The sequence below is a fragment of the Anguilla anguilla genome, chromosome 2, assembly GCF_013347855.1.
Source record: "Anguilla anguilla isolate fAngAng1 chromosome 2, fAngAng1.pri, whole genome shotgun sequence".
Classification (NCBI taxonomy): domain Eukaryota; kingdom Metazoa; phylum Chordata; class Actinopteri; order Anguilliformes; family Anguillidae; genus Anguilla; species Anguilla anguilla.
Window position 1 is genome coordinate 76053978 of NC_049202.1, and position 20520 is coordinate 76074497.

General features: G+C 45.0%; 1 protein-coding gene across 1 annotated transcript in view; it reads left to right on the plus strand.

Moving 5' to 3' along the window:
• Positions 1 to 795: 795 nt before the first annotated feature.
• aatkb (apoptosis-associated tyrosine kinase b) overlaps positions 796 to 20520 on the plus strand; it is a 37450-nt gene continuing 17725 nt past the window's right edge. Inside the window, 5 exon segments of the mRNA XM_035404291.1 lie at positions 796 to 1635; positions 10577 to 10710; positions 11182 to 11323; positions 11554 to 11633; positions 16535 to 16653. Coding sequence (XP_035260182.1) covers positions 1554 to 1635; positions 10577 to 10710; positions 11182 to 11323; positions 11554 to 11633; positions 16535 to 16653 — 557 coding nt within the window. The 5' untranslated portion in view covers positions 796 to 1553.

The following is a 20520-nucleotide window of genomic DNA, read 5'->3' on the forward strand; positions in this document are numbered from 1 at the left end:
GCACACACACACGCATAATGCTCACACACTTAATGCACACACACACACGCATGATGCACACACACACACATAATGCGCACACGCACATGCATAATGCTCACACACGCATGATGCACACACACACACACACACGATGCACACACATGCACTATGCACACACACACACACGATGCACACACACACACACGCATGATGCACACACACACACACACAATGCACACACGATGCACAAACACACACACGCATGATGCAGACACACACACACGATGCACACACACACACGCATGATGCACACACACACACACACAATGCACACACACGCATGATGCACACACACACACACGCATGATGCACACACACGATGCACACACATAATGCACACACACGCATGATGCACACACACACACACACACAAATAATGCACACACACACATGATGCACACACACACACACACACATGATGCACACACACACACACGCATGATGCACACACACGATGCACACACATGATGCACACACACACACACACACAATGCACACACACACATGATGCACACACACACACACACACATGCTGAGGACTGAGCAGAGCTGGGAGAGCAGCAGCAGTGCAGACCGGAGTGAAGCCCTGGCGTCATGCCACAGCTCTGAGTCTGACGCTGCCACGCTACTGTACATTATGTAAGAGAAATGACGCTGTTGTATGCTGCTGTCATGGTTGTTGCACTCTGGTAGAGTTATATAAATAGGGATTTTTAAGCTTTCCTCACACAACAGAGATTTTCATTTGATGGGCATCTGATTAACGCTTGTCAGACTATTGATAATAAGTGTTGACATAGCCACGATAGCATTGTGCATAAACCATACCTCAGCCTGTTGTACCGCCCCCCGCGCTGCGGATTCCTTCATTCTGATTCTATATTGGGGATGATAAGCAGGCAAGATGGCGCTCCTGCTGTCAGTGCCTGGACAGCTTCGTTTTACACATCCACCTAAACTGCCAATTTAATCCATAACAGCCGGAGAATGAGCTATAGGTAGGATCTTATGTGCGCAGCACTCCCGATATCAGCGAATTTCCCGCTCGTGCTGGGAGCGTTATTCGTTTTGTCACAGAGAGCCTTACGGGCCAGATGAAGTGCCCGTTCTAACGGAATGGGCCCCGGGAGCCGCTTTGGGTTTGGTGCAGAGGCAGGGGGAGAGCTATTTAAACAAAACCACAGCATCACCCTGATGCAGGAACACCGCTGCGTCTAGGCACAATTTTTCTTCTCCCCAGTCGGACCGAATGTAATAATATCGCGGGAGAAATGCGACTGCTGGATGTCTCCCCGAGCGCAGCCGCTAAAACAGAACAGAAGAGGGGGTAGATTCCTCGCGCCCGCCCCATATTCTGCCGCGTGCAGCGAAGATGGAGCAGCGGCCGCTGTGGCACAAGTGGTGCCTTTGAATCGGGGGGAAATGCGACGTCTTGCGCGAACATTATTCTCTGCTCCTGTTTCAAACGGACTTTAAATGGTCACTGGCTAACAGGCTAGACGAAGAGGAGGATGTCCGCGACTTTCTTTCTGTTGGTCATGTCTTCTTCGTTTTTCAATCCCAGCTTTGCCTTCAGTTCTCATTTCGACTCAGGTGAGATCAAAAATGGAAAACGCAAATTCCATCACTAATGGCGCGCGCGGAATATCTGTCATCTGTGCTAGAATACCAGTTGATAAGGCCGATTACCAACCCAGGGTCTCGAATAATACAAATGTTACGCCCAGATATGGTTGCTGGGTGGCTTGATAAGCGGTTTCGTGGTTGTATGAGCGTATTCGGCCATCTTTGATCACGCTGAACGTAAGAGGACATTGGCGTGAGAAATGTCTGTGGTGGGTGGCTCAGCCAACGCGCGTGGCGGCGCTTTTTAAGGCTCACATGTGTTTAAAAACGGTGCGTTTGAACGGTGTAGCGACACCGGCAGTGATGTGTGTATGTGTGTGTGTGCGTGTGTGTGAGCTTAGGGCTGTATGTGCGTGTGTGTATGCGTGTGTGTGTGTATGTGTGTGTGTGTGTGTGAATGTGTGTGTGTGTGCATGTGTGTGTATGCGTGTGTGTGTGTATGTGTGTGTGTGAGTGTGTATGTGTATGTGTGCGTGTGTGTGAGTTCAGGGGTGTGGTGTGTGTGTGTATGTGTGTGTGTATGTGTGCGTGTGTGTGTGAGTGTGTATGCGTGTGTGTGAGTGTGAGTGTGTACGAGTGTGTGTGTGTGTGTGCGTGTGTGTATGTGTGCGTGTGTGTGTGTGTGTGTGTGAGTGTGTGTGTGTGTGTGTGTGTGCGTGTGTGTGTGTGTGTGTGTATGAGTGTGTGTGTGTGTGTGTGTGTGTGCGTGTGTGTGTGTGTGTGTGTGTGAGTGTGTATGAGTGTGTGTGTGTGTGTGTGTGTGCGTGTGTGTGTGAGACGAAGAGGTGCATATCCATACCGGTAGCTGCCTCTCATCCCCTCTCAGCTCCTCTCGCTGTCTGTAATAGGCCCCTGTAGCTGTCACATGACTGCCACAGAAGGCAGCTTCTGTACAGCTCTGTGTGTTCAGCAGAGTGATGGTGATGCTGGTTATACTTCTACTGCTGCCGGTATTCAATATTCTTATTATGATTACTATTATTATTAGTAGTAGTCGTAGTAGTAGCAGTAGTAGTAATAATAATAATCAACATCACCATCATCACCAGTGTGGGGCCATGCACCAGTAAATCACATTTATAAGCATGCCCCACAAAATTTTGCTGACCTTATTAATTCTAGAAAAAGAATGAATATTTGAAAAACTGAAAGTAAAGATAAAAATGAAATGAAGTAAATGCTGGGTCTGAATGTATTGTTTAACGCTGGTGTTTGTAGAGGTAGATGGATACAGAAGCACAGTTGTAAGGACTGGAGGATTGTAATGGAGATGGAGATCCAATGTGAGATGATTCTAATGAGATTTAGCTGTGGGGTCTGCAGGTGAGGTCTACAGGTTTCCAGATCATTCCCATGAGGGGCTGTGACTTTAATCATGGGTTATGGACATCAGGGAGATCATCAGAGGCTGCACCTCATGTTGTATCAAGGCCCACCTCCGCTGTTTGTCAGAGTGATGTGATTGGCCCTCCACACTGTTGCTCCAGGTTACTCACAAATGTAGCTCACCTATGTAGCTCACCTGCTGACATACTGAGAACAAAAACACCTGCAAATCTAGTCTGGCAGAAAATGTGTTTTACTGGCCTACTCTGTGCTGATCCATACTGCATGTGGATGGGCTGGTCCATACTGTGCATGCATGGACTGATCCATACTGCATATGGATGGGCTGGTCCATACTGTGTGTGGATTGGATGATCCATACTATGTGTGGATGGGCTGATCCATACTGCATGTGGATTGGCTGGTCCATAATGTGTGTGGATTGGCTGGTCCACACTCTGTGTGGATGGGCTGGCCCATACTGCATGTGGATGGGCTGATCCATACTGTGTGTGAAGGGGCTGGTCCATACTGTGTGTGGATGGCCTGGTCCATACTGCATGTGGATTGGCTGGTCCATACTGTGCATGCATGGGCTGATCCATATTGCATGTGGATGGGCTGGTCCATACAGCATGTGGATTGGCTGGTCCATACTGCATGTGGATGGGCTGATCCATACTGCATGTGGATGGGCTGATCCATATTGCATGTGGATGGGCTGGTCCATACAGCATGTGGATTGGCTGGTCCATACTGCATGTGGATGGGCTGATCCATACTGCATGTGGATGGGCTGATCCATACTGCATGTGGATGGGCTGGTCCATACTGTTGATTGATGGATTGATACAGTCCATGTATTAATGAACTGATTAAGTATCACTATTCTTTTTGCTGCTTAAAATAACAATTTGGAAGTAAGAGGTACTTTGAATAAATGTTTTAACCAGTATTGTTATGGTACCATATGACCACTTAAATGCACATCATACAGTGAAGAACCCTTTGAAATAAAGGCTAGTTGGTCTGAATGATACATATCACTATATTCCTTGTATAATTGATATTTTCCTTTAAATCAATACATTAATAAAAAAGAAGAAATATATAGTATCATTTAATCACATTAGAAAACAGATTATTTATAGACTTTTCTTAGTGGAACATTGTGAATAGGATTTCTGCTAACCAGGTGATTAGATTGTCAACATTTTTATTTATTTATTTATTTTTAATTGTAGCCCTCCCCTTTCAGTAAAGTCTGACATGCCCCTCCCTTTCCGCCCCCCCCCCCCACACACACACATACATACATACATTGTCAAATTCTCTCTCTCTCACACACACACAAGCACACACACACTCAAACTCTCTCTCTCTCTCACACACACACACACGCATACACACACATTCAAACTCTCTCTTTCAGACACACACACCCACTCAAACTCTCTCTCCCACACACACACACAAACACACACAGGCACACACACACTCAAACTCTCTCTCTCTCTCTTTCTCTCTCACACACACGCACACACACACATTAAAACTCTCTCTCCCACACACACAAACAAACACACACACGCACACACACACTCAAACTCTCTCTCTCTCTCTCTCACACACACACGCACACACACACATTCAAACTCTCTCTCTCTCACACACACACATTCAAACTCTCTCTCTCTCAGACACACACACCCACTCAAACTCTCTCTCTCTCACACACACACACATTCAAACTCTCTCTCTCTCAGACACACACACCCACTCAAACTCTCTCTCCCACACACACACACAAACACACACACGCACACACACACACTCAAACTCTCTCTCTCTCTCTTTCTCTCTCTCACACACACACACACACGCACACACACACATTCAAACTCTCTCTCACACACACAAACAAACACACACATGCACACACACACTCAAACTCTCTCTCTCTCTCTCTCTCTCTCTCTCTCTCTCAATTCAATTCAATTCAATTCAAATAGCTTTATTGGCAGGAAATACATAGGTATATATTGCCAAAGCATCATAAATCAATTCAAAATACATATTTACAGTGCAATACTAATAATGAACATTCTATTAGAAAAAAATAAAATAAAATAATAATAATAATAAAATAAATAAATAAATAGATAATTATAATTATGTACGATGGTCACTCAGTGTCCCTCAGGTTATGGCAAGCTGAGACATATTGAGCCGCAATTGGGGCTGTTGGTCCTTGTCCTAATAGGACTGCACATTTTTCATTCTTTGGTAAAGAATGGAAGTTTTTTATAATTTCTGAACATTTTTGGTAATATATTTTTCTAATATTTGTATATTTTGTACAGTTTAGGAGGAAGTGCATCTCTGTCTCAACCTCTCCTGTCTTACAGTGACCACATATTCGTTTTTCTTTTGGTAACCATGCATTTTTGTGTCTGCCTTTTTCAATTTCAAGGGTGTGGTCACTGAGTCTGTATTTGGTCAGGATCCGTCTCTGCTTTGTATCACTGACAGAGAAGAGATACTCTGCTGGAGTATAGTCTTTTCTCTCTCTCTCTCACAACACATGCACACGCACACTCAATCTCTCTCTCTCTCACACACATGCACACATGCACACACACACACACACACACACACACACACACACTCAAACTCTCTCTCACACACACATGCACACACGCACGCACACACACACGTGCACACATGCACACACACACACTCAAACTCCCTCTCTCACACACACACACATACACACACGCATACACACACACACATATATACTCAAATTCTCTCTCTCGCACACACACACGCACGCACGCACATGCACACACACATACTCAAACTCTCTCTCACACACGCACGCACGCGCGCACGCACACACACACACACAGGGGCTAAGAGCTCTGCTTTTTAACTACTCAAACTCTGGTGGCAGTGAGGAACACTGTTGCCATGACGATGGATTGAGAGAGAAGGGCATACAGTAGTGCTTCTTCCTTCATGCCCATATAAGGAATCAGCCTCCCTGAATTGCCGTTGGCTGTTCTGTCTGCTTGGGCTCCCTTCACACCACACAAAGGCCATGTTGGCTCTGTCTCTGGGGCAACCAAGTGCATGCATGTAATATAGCCCCTCCCCCATGGCTGGAACTGTATGGATGGGTATGTTACTGTCCTGAGGTGTGCATGTTTGCATGTTATTGCTGTACGTGTGCAGTATCTTAGCGTGTTAGGGCTGTATGTGTGCAGTATGTTAGTGTGTTATGGCTGCATGTGTGCAGTATCTTAGCGTGTTAGGGCTGTCTGTGTGCAGTATCTTACCGTGTTATGGCTGTATGTGTGCAGTATCTTAGCGTGTTAGGGCAGTATGTGTGCAGTATGTTAGCGTGTTAGAGCAGTATGTGTGCAGTATGTTAGCGTGTTAGAGCTGTATGTGTGCAGTATGTTAGCGTGTTAGAGCTGTATGTGTGCAGTGTGTTAGCGTGTTATGGCTGTATGTGTGCAGTATGTTAGCGTGTTAGGGCTGTCTGTGTGCAGTATCTTAGCATGTTAGGGCTGTATGTGTGCAGTATCTTAGTGTGTTAGGGCAGTATGTGTGCAGTATCTTAGCGTGTTAGGGCAGTATGTGTGCAGTATCTTAGCGTGTTAGGGCTGTATGTGTGCAGTATGTTAGTGTGTTATGGCTGTATGTGTGCAGTATGTTAGCGTGTTAGGGCTGTATGTGTGCAGTATGTTAGCGTGTTAGGGCTGTATGTGTGCAGTATCTTAGCGTGTTAGGGCTGTATGTGTGCAGTATCTTAGCGTGTTAGGGCTGTATGTGTGCAGTATCTTAGCGTGTTAGGGCTGTATGTGTGCAGTATCTTAGCCTGTTAGGGCTGTATGTGTGCAGTATGTTAACGTGTTATTGCTGTATGTGTGCAGTATCTTAGCGTGTTAGGGCAGTATGTGTGCAGTATGTTAACGTGTTATTGCTGTATGTGTTCAGTATCTTAGCGTGTTATTGCTGTATGTGTGCAGTATCTTAGCGTGTTAGGGCAGTATGTGTGCAGTATGTTAGCGTGTTAGGGCAGTATGTGTGCAGTATGTTAACGTGTTATTGCTGTATGTGTGCAGTATCTTAGCGTGTTAGGGCAGTATGTGTTCAGTATCTTAGTGTGTTATTGCTGTATGTGTGCAGTATGTTAACGTGTTATTGCTGTATGTGTGCAGTATCTTAGCATGTTAGGGCTGTATGTGTGGAGTATCTTAGCGTGTTAGGGCAGTATGTGTGCAGTATCTTAGTGTGTTATTGCTGTATGTGTGCAGTATGTTAACGTGTTATTGCTGTATGTGTGCAGTATCTTAGCATGTTAGGGCTGTATGTGTGAAGTATCTTAGCGTGTTAGGGCTGTATGTGTGCAGTATCTTAGCGTGTTAGGGCTGTATGTGTGCAGTATCTTAGCGTGTTAGGGCTGTATGTGTGCAGTATCTTAGCGTGTTAGGGCAGTATGTGTGCAGTATGTTAGCGTGTTAGAGCAGTATGTGTGCAGTATCTTAGCGTGTTAGAGCTGTATATGTGCAGCATCTTAGCGTGTTAGAGCTGTATGTGTGCAGTACAGGTAAAGTTAGCAAACTCAGATTTGAGGCAGAACACACAGCTCTAGCTGGGTTGGAAGTTCAGCACCATGGACAGCTCTGCGAGCTCTCAGTCTCTCTCTCTCTCTCTCTGTCTCTCAGTCTCTCTCTCTCTCTCTCTCTCTCTCTCAGTCTGCAAACAAAGTTTATTCATTAACCCCTTCGCGCAAGCCCCCTAGTGGTTGGCATGCCGGCATGCCCAGATTACTGAACTCAGACATTCAGTGCTATTGCAACCAATGTACGAGTTAAAAACAGAAACGCGTTGTTTTAGTTTCATTAGTATACGATACACTACAACTATGCCGAATACGTAATTTCGCAGCGCCACCATTGTCGCTCTGGTCGTTCAGTCCCTGCAGTCTCATCTACAACTACACCCCCCACCCATGACATAATGGACAATATTGTCTATCTTGGCATTCATAAAAATATTCTTTCATTTCTTTCACCACTAAAAAATCGTATTCCGTCATAGCAACAAGATAAACCCGACAATAGCCCTAAGATATGCCAATACAGCAGTGAAAACGCTGCTCACTGAATAACTAAATAAACGAGAAAAAGTTTTTAAAAATGATACCATGTCATTCTACAGTCAATATCTGGGACTAAATATTGAATAAATATACAACCTTACCATTGGTTTTACGCGTTGAGATGTCCCTTTTGAGACTGAGTGGTCATACATTGTCTTGGACAATCCCTTTGTGAAATATATGCGCATTTGTGATGCCTGGTTACCTTCCATAATAGCTGTGCGTAATACCACACCTGTTGTTTACGGCGTTGTTGCCCTTTTTAGTACAGTCTGGCTTGATTGACGATTCATTTATTCAGTAGGTGAGAGTATAAGCTTTCTAACGATGTATAACATGTCTAATTTTGCTTTTGGAATAGCATTTTATAGGTCAGCGTAACCAGAAATTTTCTTATCATCACATTCAATTACGCATTCACTCTGTGGTAGCAGTAAAACAAAGACGCTGCTAACGAAACGTTGTCAACTATTTTTCAGAATTTCTTGGAAAATACTATTATTATTGAGGACTTCTGAGCATAGCTAAGCCATATGTTTGCTGATAGACCTAGCTGACATAGTTTTCTGGTGTAAGACAGAAGCGGATAGAACAGTATCATTGATTTCCTGTCTCTGTCTTTATCTACTGAAAACAGATAAGATTTCATCATTGCTATATATTGCTATAAGTATTACTGCTCAAAATACTTCGGCTATGTACGTTATTTTTTAAATTGAGTGTCTTTAAATAGGTTATTGGTATTATATAATGTGGATATTTCACACTGTAATGTAAGCTTTAGTTAGTAGTGTAATAGATTTTGTGTATAGCATGCAACAGTGATGACGTGAGAGTTGGAGCATTGCCAAAACGTGGTGGACTGTTGAAAATTGTTTTCATGTCGTCCCATCCCCATACAAGAAAACATACAAGAGTACAGAGTATAGAAATACATACAAGAGTTAATTATTACACATTTAGGTACTGTACCACATTGTATGACAATATTTTTGCATTATTTTCTAAGCTGATAGCAATGTTCCATCTTAAAACTTCATAAGGGGCTCATTTATATTCTTTATAATTGACAGAAAACATTTTATTAATTTTTGGAGAGATTTTGGATATGTTTCTGGACCCCTAGATATTTTAGACCACTGCACTGATGGAAAGCTTGTAATTCCCGCTTGAAAATGATGGAACAGTGAGTTTCTTGAGACAAAACAGTTTATTTGCAGTGAAATACGTGAATATGTTGTGATTTACAGCAATGCATAATTTAGACATTTTGGATAGATTTTGAGACTCTGGGTACACTGCTTAGTTTTTGCTTCATAAATCTATAGTAGTTCTACATATCCACCCTTAGATTTTATGAACTTGTGGTCAAGAAGTTTTTGATCCAGCACATGCATAGTTTAACCTGCTGTATATATGCAATCTCTCAGTATTTCATTGCAAACTAAAAAACGTGCAAATTCATTTTTGATTTTTTGCCTAGACAATTGCATTTATGGCACTTTATTTCTTCCAAAATTATGAATATAAACTAATCTGTGTTAGTATTGTAAATTGTAAAAATGTCCTGCTTCATTTAAGCCATTTTTCAAGTTTCTGTGGTGTTCACATCTGGAGTTATAAAGCTTTAAATAGGGTACCCCCTAAATGGGCAAGGATTGGCAAGATTTGGCATGTGCGCTGAGGGGTTAAGTTTGTAAATAATGTTATAAACAGTTTACAGAATATATGTTCCTCTAGTCCTCTCTCTTTCTCTCTTCCTCCAGTCCTCTCTCTTTCTCTCTTCCTCCCGTCCTTTCTCTTTCTCTCTTCCTCCAGTCCTCTCTCTTTCTCTCTTCCTCTAGTCCTCTCTCTTCCTCTCTTCCTCCAGTCCTCTGTTTCTCTTTTCCTCTAGTCCTCTCTTGCAGGGGTGTGATTGGGGGGGGGGGGGGGGGTGGGTTGTGGAATTTAGAGATCTGGCCAGGGGGTGTGGCAGCTGCATTCTATCTTCAGAGACAGCACAGAAAGAGAGGAACACCAAGACTTTATTTAAATAAGATTATCTGATAGGAGAGAGACCAGGTTGTATTTTGAGTCTTTTTGAAATTGCAGAAATACCTCTTTCTGAAGTGTCTGAAAGACCGGCAGGGGATTGCATCGAAAGTTTTCCAAGCTCATGAAATAGAAATGATGAAATACTGAAAAGTATTTGAAACTAATACAATATGCGTATACTAATAAACCAATACAATGCACATACATGTTATTTACATACTGCCCATCCCTGAGCAGAGTTGTTAATTAGAGCAGAATAGAGAGTGGAGTAGACCATAAACAGAACGCAGTGTGGGGTAGGCATGACTAATACCCCTGGGGTTCTTTAAAACCTTGCTGTATTTATATGGCTGTAATACCTCCTCCCCCCTGCAGATGGCGCGCCTTTGAGTGAGCTCTCCTGGTCCTCCTCTCTGGCTGTGGTGGCTGTTTCCTTCTCTGGCCTCTTCACCTTCATCTTCCTCATGCTGGCCTGCCTGTGCTGCAAGAAGGGAGAGATCGGCTTCAAGGTGAGCTCGCTCTGCTGCGTTGCCCCCTGCTGGAGGTTGGGAGAAAAGTTGTTTAGATTAGTTTATTAGTTTATTTAACAGGGGTATTGCACAACATGGCAGGTACACCAGAGTTAGCTAAGAAGTTTGTTTTCATCTGTAATCCCTGTCCAGGAACACAGTGAAAACTTTACTGGCACAAAACAGGATACATACATTACATTACATTACATTACATTGCATTACAGGCATTTACATTACATTACATTACATTGCATTACAGGCATTTACATTACATTACATTACAGGGGGGGGGAGAGAGAGAGAGCGAGGGAGGAAGAGAGAGGGGAGAGAGAGAGGGTGAGAGAGAGAGAGGGGGAGAGAGAGTGAGAGGGGAGGTAGAGAGAGAGAGCAAGGGGGGGAGGGAGAGAGAGAAAGAGAGGGAGAGGGAAGAGAGAGAGAGAGAGAGACATGCACTGTGTGCGCTTGCAGGAGTTTGAGAATGCTGATGGAGAGGAGTACCAGGCCGATCTCTCCACCCTGGCCTCCCCCGCCTCCCAGAGCAGCGCGGACGTCTACATCCTGCCGCTCACCGAGGTCTCACTTCCTATGTCCCAGCAGCCAGCCCGGTCAGGTGCGACCCCCCCATACCCTGTTAGGGGACAAATAATGCCCTGCTAAAATGTGTTAGGGTTACAGTAATGCCCTGCTAAAGTGTGTTAGTGTTACAGTAATGCCCTGCTAAAGTGTGTTAGGGTTACAGTAATGCCCTGCTAAAGTGTGTTAGTGTTACAGTAATGCCCTGCTAAAGTGTGTTAGGGTTACAGTAATGCCCTGCTAAAACAGTTCTCTATGTCTTTACAGTCCAGCTGCTGAAATCCGCAGATATGGGCCGGAGGAGCCTTCTGTACATGAAGGAAATGGGACATGGCTGGTTTGGGAAGGTATCACACACGTACGCACCCACACACACACACACACACATACACACACACACACATATGCACCCACACACACACACACACACACACACATATGCACCCACACACACACACACACACACACACATTCACACACACATATGCACCCACACACATTTACACACACACACACATATGCACCCACACACACACACGTATGCACCCACACACATTCACACACACACATATGCACCCACACAAACACACGTACATACACACACACACACATACACAAGCGTACTCACACAGCGTTTAATCAGTCAATTATCCTTTATTTATATAGCACATTTATTGCACCAAGTGCTTCACAATGAATTAAAAGATGAATTATACAGATAACTGTATAATTAAGACAGATAAATGGTATAAGTATAAAAGGTATTAAAAGTATTAAAAGAAATACAACAAAAGTAAAAGAGGTAATCATCATAACCTTTATTTAATTCTCGGAGGTACAATTGAGGGCCAGGCCCTTGATTTTCAATGTAGCCGAGATTACAAAAACATTTAAGACACAGTAAGTATAATAAAAGATCACAGAATATAGCAACAGTAAAACCAACGTAGAATGTAATAAAATAAATTAAAATAAAATTTAAATAAAATTAAAAGAAGAATTTTAAAATCAATCCTATAGCTAATAGGTAGCCAAACAGGAGTAATGTGTGCACTTTTTGGTATTAGTTGATGTTTCTCTTTGGGTCTTTGAGCCCACAAGAAGCATCTCTGTCTTGTTCTGATTCAGCTGTAGAAATTTTTGACATCCAAATCTGAATGTCTGAGATACAGTTTATAAGGACTTCCAATGGCCTTTTATCATTGTGGGACATGGAAATGTTTATTTATTTTATTTCACCTTTATTTCACCAGGCAAGTCATTAAGAACAAATTCTTATGTAAAGCTGGGTATCATCAGCAAAGCTATGAAATTGCCGCCTGTGCCTCCTGATAAGACCTCCCAGAGGCAGCTTATAAAGGTTAAAAAGGACTGGTCCAAGCATTGATCCCTGAGGGACACCGCATGACATTAAAACTCTTAGAAGTGTGCTTGCCCAGGTTAACAGGGAAGGAACGGTCTGTTAGATAGGTCTCAGAGCAGTGCCTGTGATGCCCACCCATTTGTCTGGTCTGTCTAAGTGGATAGTACGGTCAGCAGTGTCAAAGTCAGAGCTCAGGGCCAATAGTACGAGAGCAGATAGGCTTTTCGCATCAGCACTGCTCCTGAGGTCCTTCAGTACACTTACGAGAGCAGTGTGTACTGTGCCCGCATCTAAAACCAGGCTGGAATATTTCAAGTGTTCCTCTGGAGATTAAAAACTCATTCAATTGATTTAACACTACTTTCTCAAGGATCTTACATTATATTTATTTGGCAGATACTTTTATTTAAAGCAATGTACAATAAGTGCTCACTAAATGTCATTGGAACAACTACAAAGCACAGGTCCGATAAGGTACAATACTCATTACGTAACAATTATTCATAGCCATGAACACATTAAGTCCAGTTCACGCAGGCATAGCCTAGGTCAGAAAGTTATGGTAAGTCAAACTAGGAGGAATGACGATGAGCTACAACGTTTAGATAATGATACAAGTGCAATATACTGTAAGTGCTGGATGGAGATACAAGTGTAAAAAACAACAAATGGGTCAAAGACACTGTTCTTTAAAAGTTTATACCAGAACAAATATTTTCAACTTTGTCTCTGAAAAGATGAAATCTGGTTGATTAATGGCCTTATTAAATGCAGTCAGTTTGTCTCTTAATATGTCAGAAAACGCCTGTAATTTATTTTTCCTCCATCTCCGCTGTGCCTTACGACAGCATCACACCCTGGTGGTGTCTGTTTTGAGAAAATCTTTTAGTTTTCAGTTTAGAGTTGAAATGATTAAATAAATCAGTGCACGTGGATGTAAAAACTGGACTTGGATGGATACAGATAGAAGAAATAAACTGCTCAGCTACTGAAGAGGTAAAATGATGCTTCATAACAGTATGTTCTCCAATCTCCATAACAGTGTAATCCTAACCCCAATATACACATACACACACAATAAACATAATCTCAGCACACAAACACAAACAGTTCTCTCAGGTGCAGTGTGTTGTATAAAGTGTTTCTCAGGTGCAGTGTGCTGTATAAAGTGTTTCTCAGGTGCAGTGTGCTGTATAAAGTGTTTCTCTCTCAGGTGCAGTGTGCTGTATAAAGTGTTTCTCTCGCAGGTGTGGTGTGTTGTATAAAGTGTTTCTCAGGTGCAGTGTGCTGTATAAAGTGTTTCTCTCAGGTGCAGTGTGCTGTATAAAGTGTTTCTCTCTCAGGTGCAGTGTGCTGTATGAATTGTTTCTCAGGTGCAGTGTGTTGTATAAAGTGTTTCTCAGGTGCAGTGTGCTGTATAAAGTGTTTCTCTCAGGTGCAGTGTGCTGTATAAAGTGTTTCTCTCTCAGGTGCAGTGTGCTGTATAAAGTGTTTCTCAGGTGCAGTGTGCTGTATGAATTGTTTCTCAGGTGCAGTGTGTTGTATAAAGTGTTTCTCAGGTGCAGTGTGCTGTATAAAGTGTTTCTCAGGTGCAGTGTGCTGTATAAAGTGTTTCTCTCTCAGGTGCAGTGTGCTGTATAAAGTGTTTCTCTCGCAGGTGTGGTGTGTTGTATAAAGTGTTTCTCAGGTGCAGTGTGCTGTATAAAGTGTTTCTCTCAGGTGCAGTGTGCTGTATAAAGTGTTTCTCTCTCAGGTGCAGTGTGCTGTATAAAGTGTTTCTCAGGTGCAGTGTGCTGTATAAATTGTTTCTCAGGTGTGGTGTGTTGTATAAAGTGTTTCTCAGGTGCAGTGTGTTGTATAAAGTGTTTCTCTCGCAGGTGTGGTGTGTTGTATGAAGTGTTTCTTGGGTGCAGTGTGCTGTATAAAGTGTTTCTCAGGTGCAGTGTGTTGTACAAAGGGTTTCTCAGGTGCAGTGTGTTGTATAAAGTGTTTCTCAGGTGCAGTGTGCTGTATAAAGTGTTTCTCTCGCAGGTGTGGTGTGTTGTATAAAGTGTTTCTCAGGTGCAGTGTGCTGTATAAAGTGTTTCTCTCTCAGGTGCAGTGTGCTGTATAAAGTGTTTCTCTCTCAGGTGCAGTGTGCTGTATAAAGTGTTTCTGTCTCAGGTGCAGTGTTCTGTATAAAGTGTTTATCAGGTGCAGTGTGCTGTATGAAGTGTTTCTCAGGTGCAGTGTGCTGTATAAATTGTTTCTCAGGTGTGGTGTGTTGTATAAAGTGTTTCTCAGGTGCAGTGTGTTGTATAAAGTGTTTCTCTCGCAGGTGTGGTGTGTTGTATGAAGTGTTTCTCAGGTGCAGTGTGTTGTATAAAGTGTTTCTCAGGTGCAGTGTGCTGTATAAAGTGTTTCTCTCGCAGGTGTGGTGTGTTGTATAAAGTTTTTCTCAGGTGCAGTGTGCTGTATAAAGTGTTTCTCTCTCAGGTGCAGTGTGCTGTATAAAGTGTTTCTCAGGTGCAGTGTGCTGTATAAAGTGTTTCTCTCGCAGGTGTGGTGTGTTGTATAAACTTTCTCTCGCAGGTGCAGTGTGCTGTATAAAGTGTTTCTCAGGTGCAGTGTGCTGTATAAAGTGTTTCTCTCGCAGGTGTGGTGTGTTGTATAAAGTTTTTCTCAGGTGCAGTGTGCTGTATAAAGTGTTTCTCTCTCAGGTGCAGTGTGCTGTATAAACTTTCTCTCGCAGGTGCAGTGTGCTGTATAAAGTGTTTCTCAGGTGCAGTGTGCTGTATAAAGTGTTTCTCTCGCAGGTGTGGTGTGTTGTATAAAGTTTTTCTCAGGTGCAGTGTGCTGTATAAAGTGTTTCTCTCTCAGGTGCAGTGTGCTGTATAAACTTTCTCTCGCAGGTGCAGTGTGGTGTATAAAGTGTTTCTCAGGTGCAGTGTGCTGTATAAAGTGTTTCTCTCTCAGGTGCAGTGTGCTGTATAAACTTTCTCTCGCAGGTGCAGTGTGGTGTATAAAGTGTTTCTCAGGTGCAGTGTGCTGTATGAAGTGTTTCTCTCGCAGGTGCAGTGTGCTGTATAAATTGTTTCTCAGGTGCAGTGTGCTGTATAAATTGTTTATCTCAGGTGCAGTGTTCTGTATAAAGTGTTTCTCTTGCAGGTGTGGTGTGTTGTATAAAGTGTCTCTCAGGTGCAGTGTGCTGTATAAAGTGTTTCTCTCGCAGGTGTGGTGTGTTGTATAAAGTTTTTCTCAGGTGCAGTGTGCTGTATAAAGTGTTTCTCTCTCAGGTGCAGTGTGCTGTATAAACTTTCTCTCGCAGGTGCAGTGTGGTGTATAAAGTGTTTCTCAGGTGCAGTGTGCTGTATAAAGTGTTTCTCTCTCAGGTGCAGTGTGCTGTATAAACTTTCTCTCGCAGGTGCAGTGTGGTGTATAAAGTGTTTCTCAGGTGCAGTGTGCTGTATGAAGTGTTTCTCTCGCAGGTGCAGTGTGCTGTATAAAGTGTTTCTCAGGTGCAGTGTGCTGTATGAACTGTTTCTCTCGCAGGTGCAGTGTGCTGTATAAATTGTTTATCTCAGGTGCAGTGTGCTGTATAAAGTGTTTCTCTTGCAGGTGTGGTGTGTTGTATAAAGTGTCTCTCAGGTGCAGTGTGCTGTATAAAGTGTTTCTCTTTGAGGTGTGGTGTGTTGTATAAAGTGTCTCTCAGGTGCAGTGTGCTGTATGAAGTGTTTCTCTCGCAGGTGTGGTGTGTTGTATAAAGTGTCTCTCAGGTGCAGTGTGCTGTATAAATTGTTTATCTCAGGTGCAGTGTGCTGTATAAAGTGTTTCTCTTGCAGGTGTGGTGTGTTGTATAAAGTGTCTCTCAGGTGCAGTGTGCTGTATAAAGTGTTTCTCTCGCAGGTGCTGCTCGGGGAGGTGAACTCTGGCCTGGACTCATCGCAGGTGGTGGTGAAGGAGCTGAGGGCCAGTGCCAGTGTGCAGGACCAGATCCACTTCCTGGAGGAAGCACAGCCCTACCGGTCCGTCCACTTCCTGCTTCCTTTTCAATGCGTCCTACAGTTGCTGATTTGCAGCACTTCACTTAGCGGTCTCACCATGAAACATATGAAGTGAAATAAAGGGTTAATCTACAGTGTTGCTGTGGGATACCTGTTCTGCTGATATATGATGTGCCTGTAGTGGTGCTGTGTGGCATTCGGTCCACTGGAGAGGCAGATTGGTCTCGGCTGCGCTGGCTGGTGGAGAGAGCACGCACACCTGGATTGCGTTACCTAATCAGCCCAGGTGCTTACAGGTGTGCTGCTCTCCACAGTTCGGGGCAGAGACCGAGAGCTCACACAGAGAGCGAGTTTCTTTATTTGACTTTTATTTAATTTCAGTTTTGTTTCTTTTAATAAGAAGGAGAACGGTGAACCTCCACTAAAAAGTCGGAGGAGCTGGTCTGCTGGAAAGCAGTCCAGCTACTGAGCGGGGAACTGAAATAGTTGTCGCTCTGTTTTACTTTCTTTTGTCTTTGTTATTTTAGTTTGTTATTTTAGTTAATGGTTTTAGCCTGGGTCCTGTGAGGGGGAAGCGTGAAGATGGCGTTTATTTTATTTTATGTTTGTGTGGGTGCGCTCTCTCCCTCTCCATGCAGCAACCAATGGTGTTCCCGGGCACTGCCGCACCTCCCTCCCAGGGGTGTCACACTGCCGCGCCTCCCTCCCAGGGGTGTCATGCTGGCGTGTGGCATGCTGTTATGTTGTACCTGTAGAAGGAGCATTCCTTTGGGTTACCTGTGTTGTTGATATTTCACACCTGTAGCTGTGATGTTGCTTTGTATTGTATCTGTATTGTGGATCTGCTGTATAGGACTTGGTGCTACGATCCCAGTATTGCAATGTTGTGCTCTTGAGATTTGCCTTGCTATTTGAGTGGGGTTTGTTGTTGGGGATGTTCATTTGGGTGCAAGTACATATGTCTGGGTGATCAGGTGGGCATGCTCCTTGAGAAGAGTTTCATTGATTAGCCCGTGATATGTCCCATATCTTAATTCGGAGCCCAGTTTTGGTCCCTCCTCTTTAGCCAGAGCCACTGGCTGTGTCTTTCGGCAACTTCAGACAGAGCTTTGGTTGTGCTTCACCGAGCCTGGCCTCAGACCCCCATCTCTTTCTGCAGCCTTGTTGCTGACATGGCTACAGCGCCTCTGCAGTCAGCCTCCACTGGACGCACCTTTCCCTTCCAGCCATGCTGTTCTGCATCAGCTGCAGCTGAGTCTGCATGTCATGGGCCTTCACACTCACAGGCTTCATCCACAGGCTTCCCAGTCAGTTTGACCATGTAAACTGTGCGCAGTGTTGGTCCAAAGCACCAGGTCAGACCTTACGTTGGTTGAGGCTATTTCTGGTGTGAAAACGAATCTATGGCTAAGGTACCAGGCTACGCATTCTGGCTTTGAAGAGGGCTTCAATGGGCCTCTCTCCCCTCCTTGGATTAATGTGGTTGCCTGTCTGAGGCAAGGTGTTGAAGGACATCGGGCATTGATCTCAGTTTGCCCACTTTCAAGGACTGCAGTGTGGCAATTGAGGACCTGGTTGTGCCACCAGGTGTAACTTCTTTGGCAAGGCAGGGGCCACATTTCTTATTGCCATGTCACAGGACTCTGTCAGCATCATCTCTAGACCCTGTTCTGTTTGCTGGTGGTGACTGGCTTCACTCTAGACCCTGTTCTGTTTGCTGGTGGTGACTGGCTTCACTCTAGACCCTGTTCTGTTTGCTGGTGGTGGCTGGCTTCACTCTAGACCCTGTTCTGTTTGCTGGTGGAGGCTGGCTTCACTCTAGACCCTGTTCTGTTTGCTGGTGGTGGCTGGCTTAGCTCTAGACCCTGTTCTGTTTGCTGGTGGTGGCTGGCTTCACTCTAGACCCTGTTCTGTTTGCTGGTGGTGGCTGGCTTCACTCTAGACCCTGTTCTGTTTGCTGGTGGTGGCTGGCTTAGCTCTAGACCCTGTTCTGTTTGCTGGTGGTGGCTGGCTTCACTCTAGACCCTGTTCTGTTTGCTGGTGGTGGCTGGCTTCACTCTAGACCCTGTTCTGTTTGCTGGTGGTGGCTGGCTTCACTCTAGACCCTGTTCTGTTTGTTGGTGGTGGCTGGCTTCACTCTAGACCCTGTTCTGTTTGCTGGTGGTGGCTGGCTTCACTCTAGACCCTGTTCTGTTTGTTGGTGGTGGCTGGCTTCACTCTAGACCCTGTTCTGTTTGCTGGTGGTGGCTGGCTTCACTCTAGACCCTGTTCTGTTTGTTGGTGGTGGCTGGCTTCACTCTAGACCCTGTTCTGTTTGCTGGTGGTGGCTGGCTTCACTCTAGACCCTGTTTTGTTTGCTGGTGGTGGCTGGCTTCACTCTAGACCCTGTTCTGTTTGCTGGTGGTGTCTGGCTTCACTCTAGACCCTGTTCTGTTTGCTGGTGGTGGCTGGCTTCACTCTAGACCCTGTTCTGTTTGTTGGTGGTGGCTGGCTTCACTCTAGACCCTGTTCTGTTTGCTGGTGGTGGCTGGCTTCACTCTAGACCCTGTTCTGTTTGCTGGTGGTGGCTGGCTTAGCTCTAGACCCTGTTCTGTTTGCTGGTGGTGGCTGGCTTAGCTCTAGACCCTGTTCTGTTTGCTGGTGGTGGCTGGCTTAGCTCTAGACCCTGTTCTGTTTGCTGGTGGTGGCTGGCTTAGCTCTAGACCCTGTTCTGTTTGCTGGTGGTGGCTGGCTTAGCTCTAGACCCTGTTCTGTTTGCTGGTGGTGGCTGGCTTCACTCTAGACCCTGTTCTGTTTGCTGGTGGTGGCTGGCTTCACTCTAGACCCTGTTCTGTTTGCTGGTGGTGACTGGCTTCACTCTAGACCCTGTTCTGTTTGCTGGTGGTGGCTGGCTTCACTCTAGACCCTGTTCTGTTTGCTGGTGGAGGCTGGCTTCACTCTAGACCCTGTTCTGTTTGCTGGTGGTGGCTGGCTTAGCTCTAGACCCTGTTCTGTTTGCTGGTGGTGGCTGGCTTCACTCTAGACCCTGTTCTGTTTGCTGGTGGTGGCTGGCTTCACTCTAGACCCTGTTCTGTTTGCTGGTGGTGGCTGGCTTAGCTCTAGACCCTGTTCTGTTTGCTGGTGGTGGCTGGCTTCACTCTAGACCCTGTTCTGTTTGCTGGTGGTGGCTGGCTTCACTCTAGACCCTGTTCTGTTTGCTGGTGGTGGCTGGCTTCACTCTAGACCCTGTTCTGTTTGTTGGTGGTGGCTGGCTTCACTCTAGACCCTGTTCTGTTTGCTGGTGGTGGCTGGCTTCACTCTAGACCCTGTTCTGTTTGTTGGTGGTGGCTGGCTTCACTCTAGACCCTGTTCTGTTTGCTGGTGGTGGCTGGCTTCTCTCTAGACCCTGTTCTGTTTGTTGGTGGTGGCTGGCTTCACTCTAGACCCTGTTCTGTTTGCTGGTGGTGGCTGGCTTCACTCTAGACCCTGTTTTGTTTGCTGGTGGTGGCTGGCTTCACTCTAGACCCTGTTCTGTTTGCTGGTGGTGTCTGGCTTCACTCTAGACCCTGTTCTGTTTGCTGGTGGTGGCTGGCTTCACTCTAGACCCTGTTCTGTTTGCTGGTGGTGGCTGGCTTCACTCTAGACCCTGTTCTGTTTGCTGGTGGTGGCTGGCTTCACTCTAGACCCTGTTTTGTTTGCTGGTGGTGGCTGGCTTAGCTCTAGACCCTGTTCTGTTTGCTGGTGGTGGCTGGCTTAGCTCTAGACCCTGTTCTGTTTGCTGGTGGTGGCTGGCTTAGCTCTAGACCCTGTTCTGTTTGCTGGTGGTGGCTGGCTTAGCTCTAGACCCTGTTCTGTTTGCTGGTGGTGGCTGGCTTAGCTCTAGACCCTGTTCTGTTTGCTGGTGGTGGC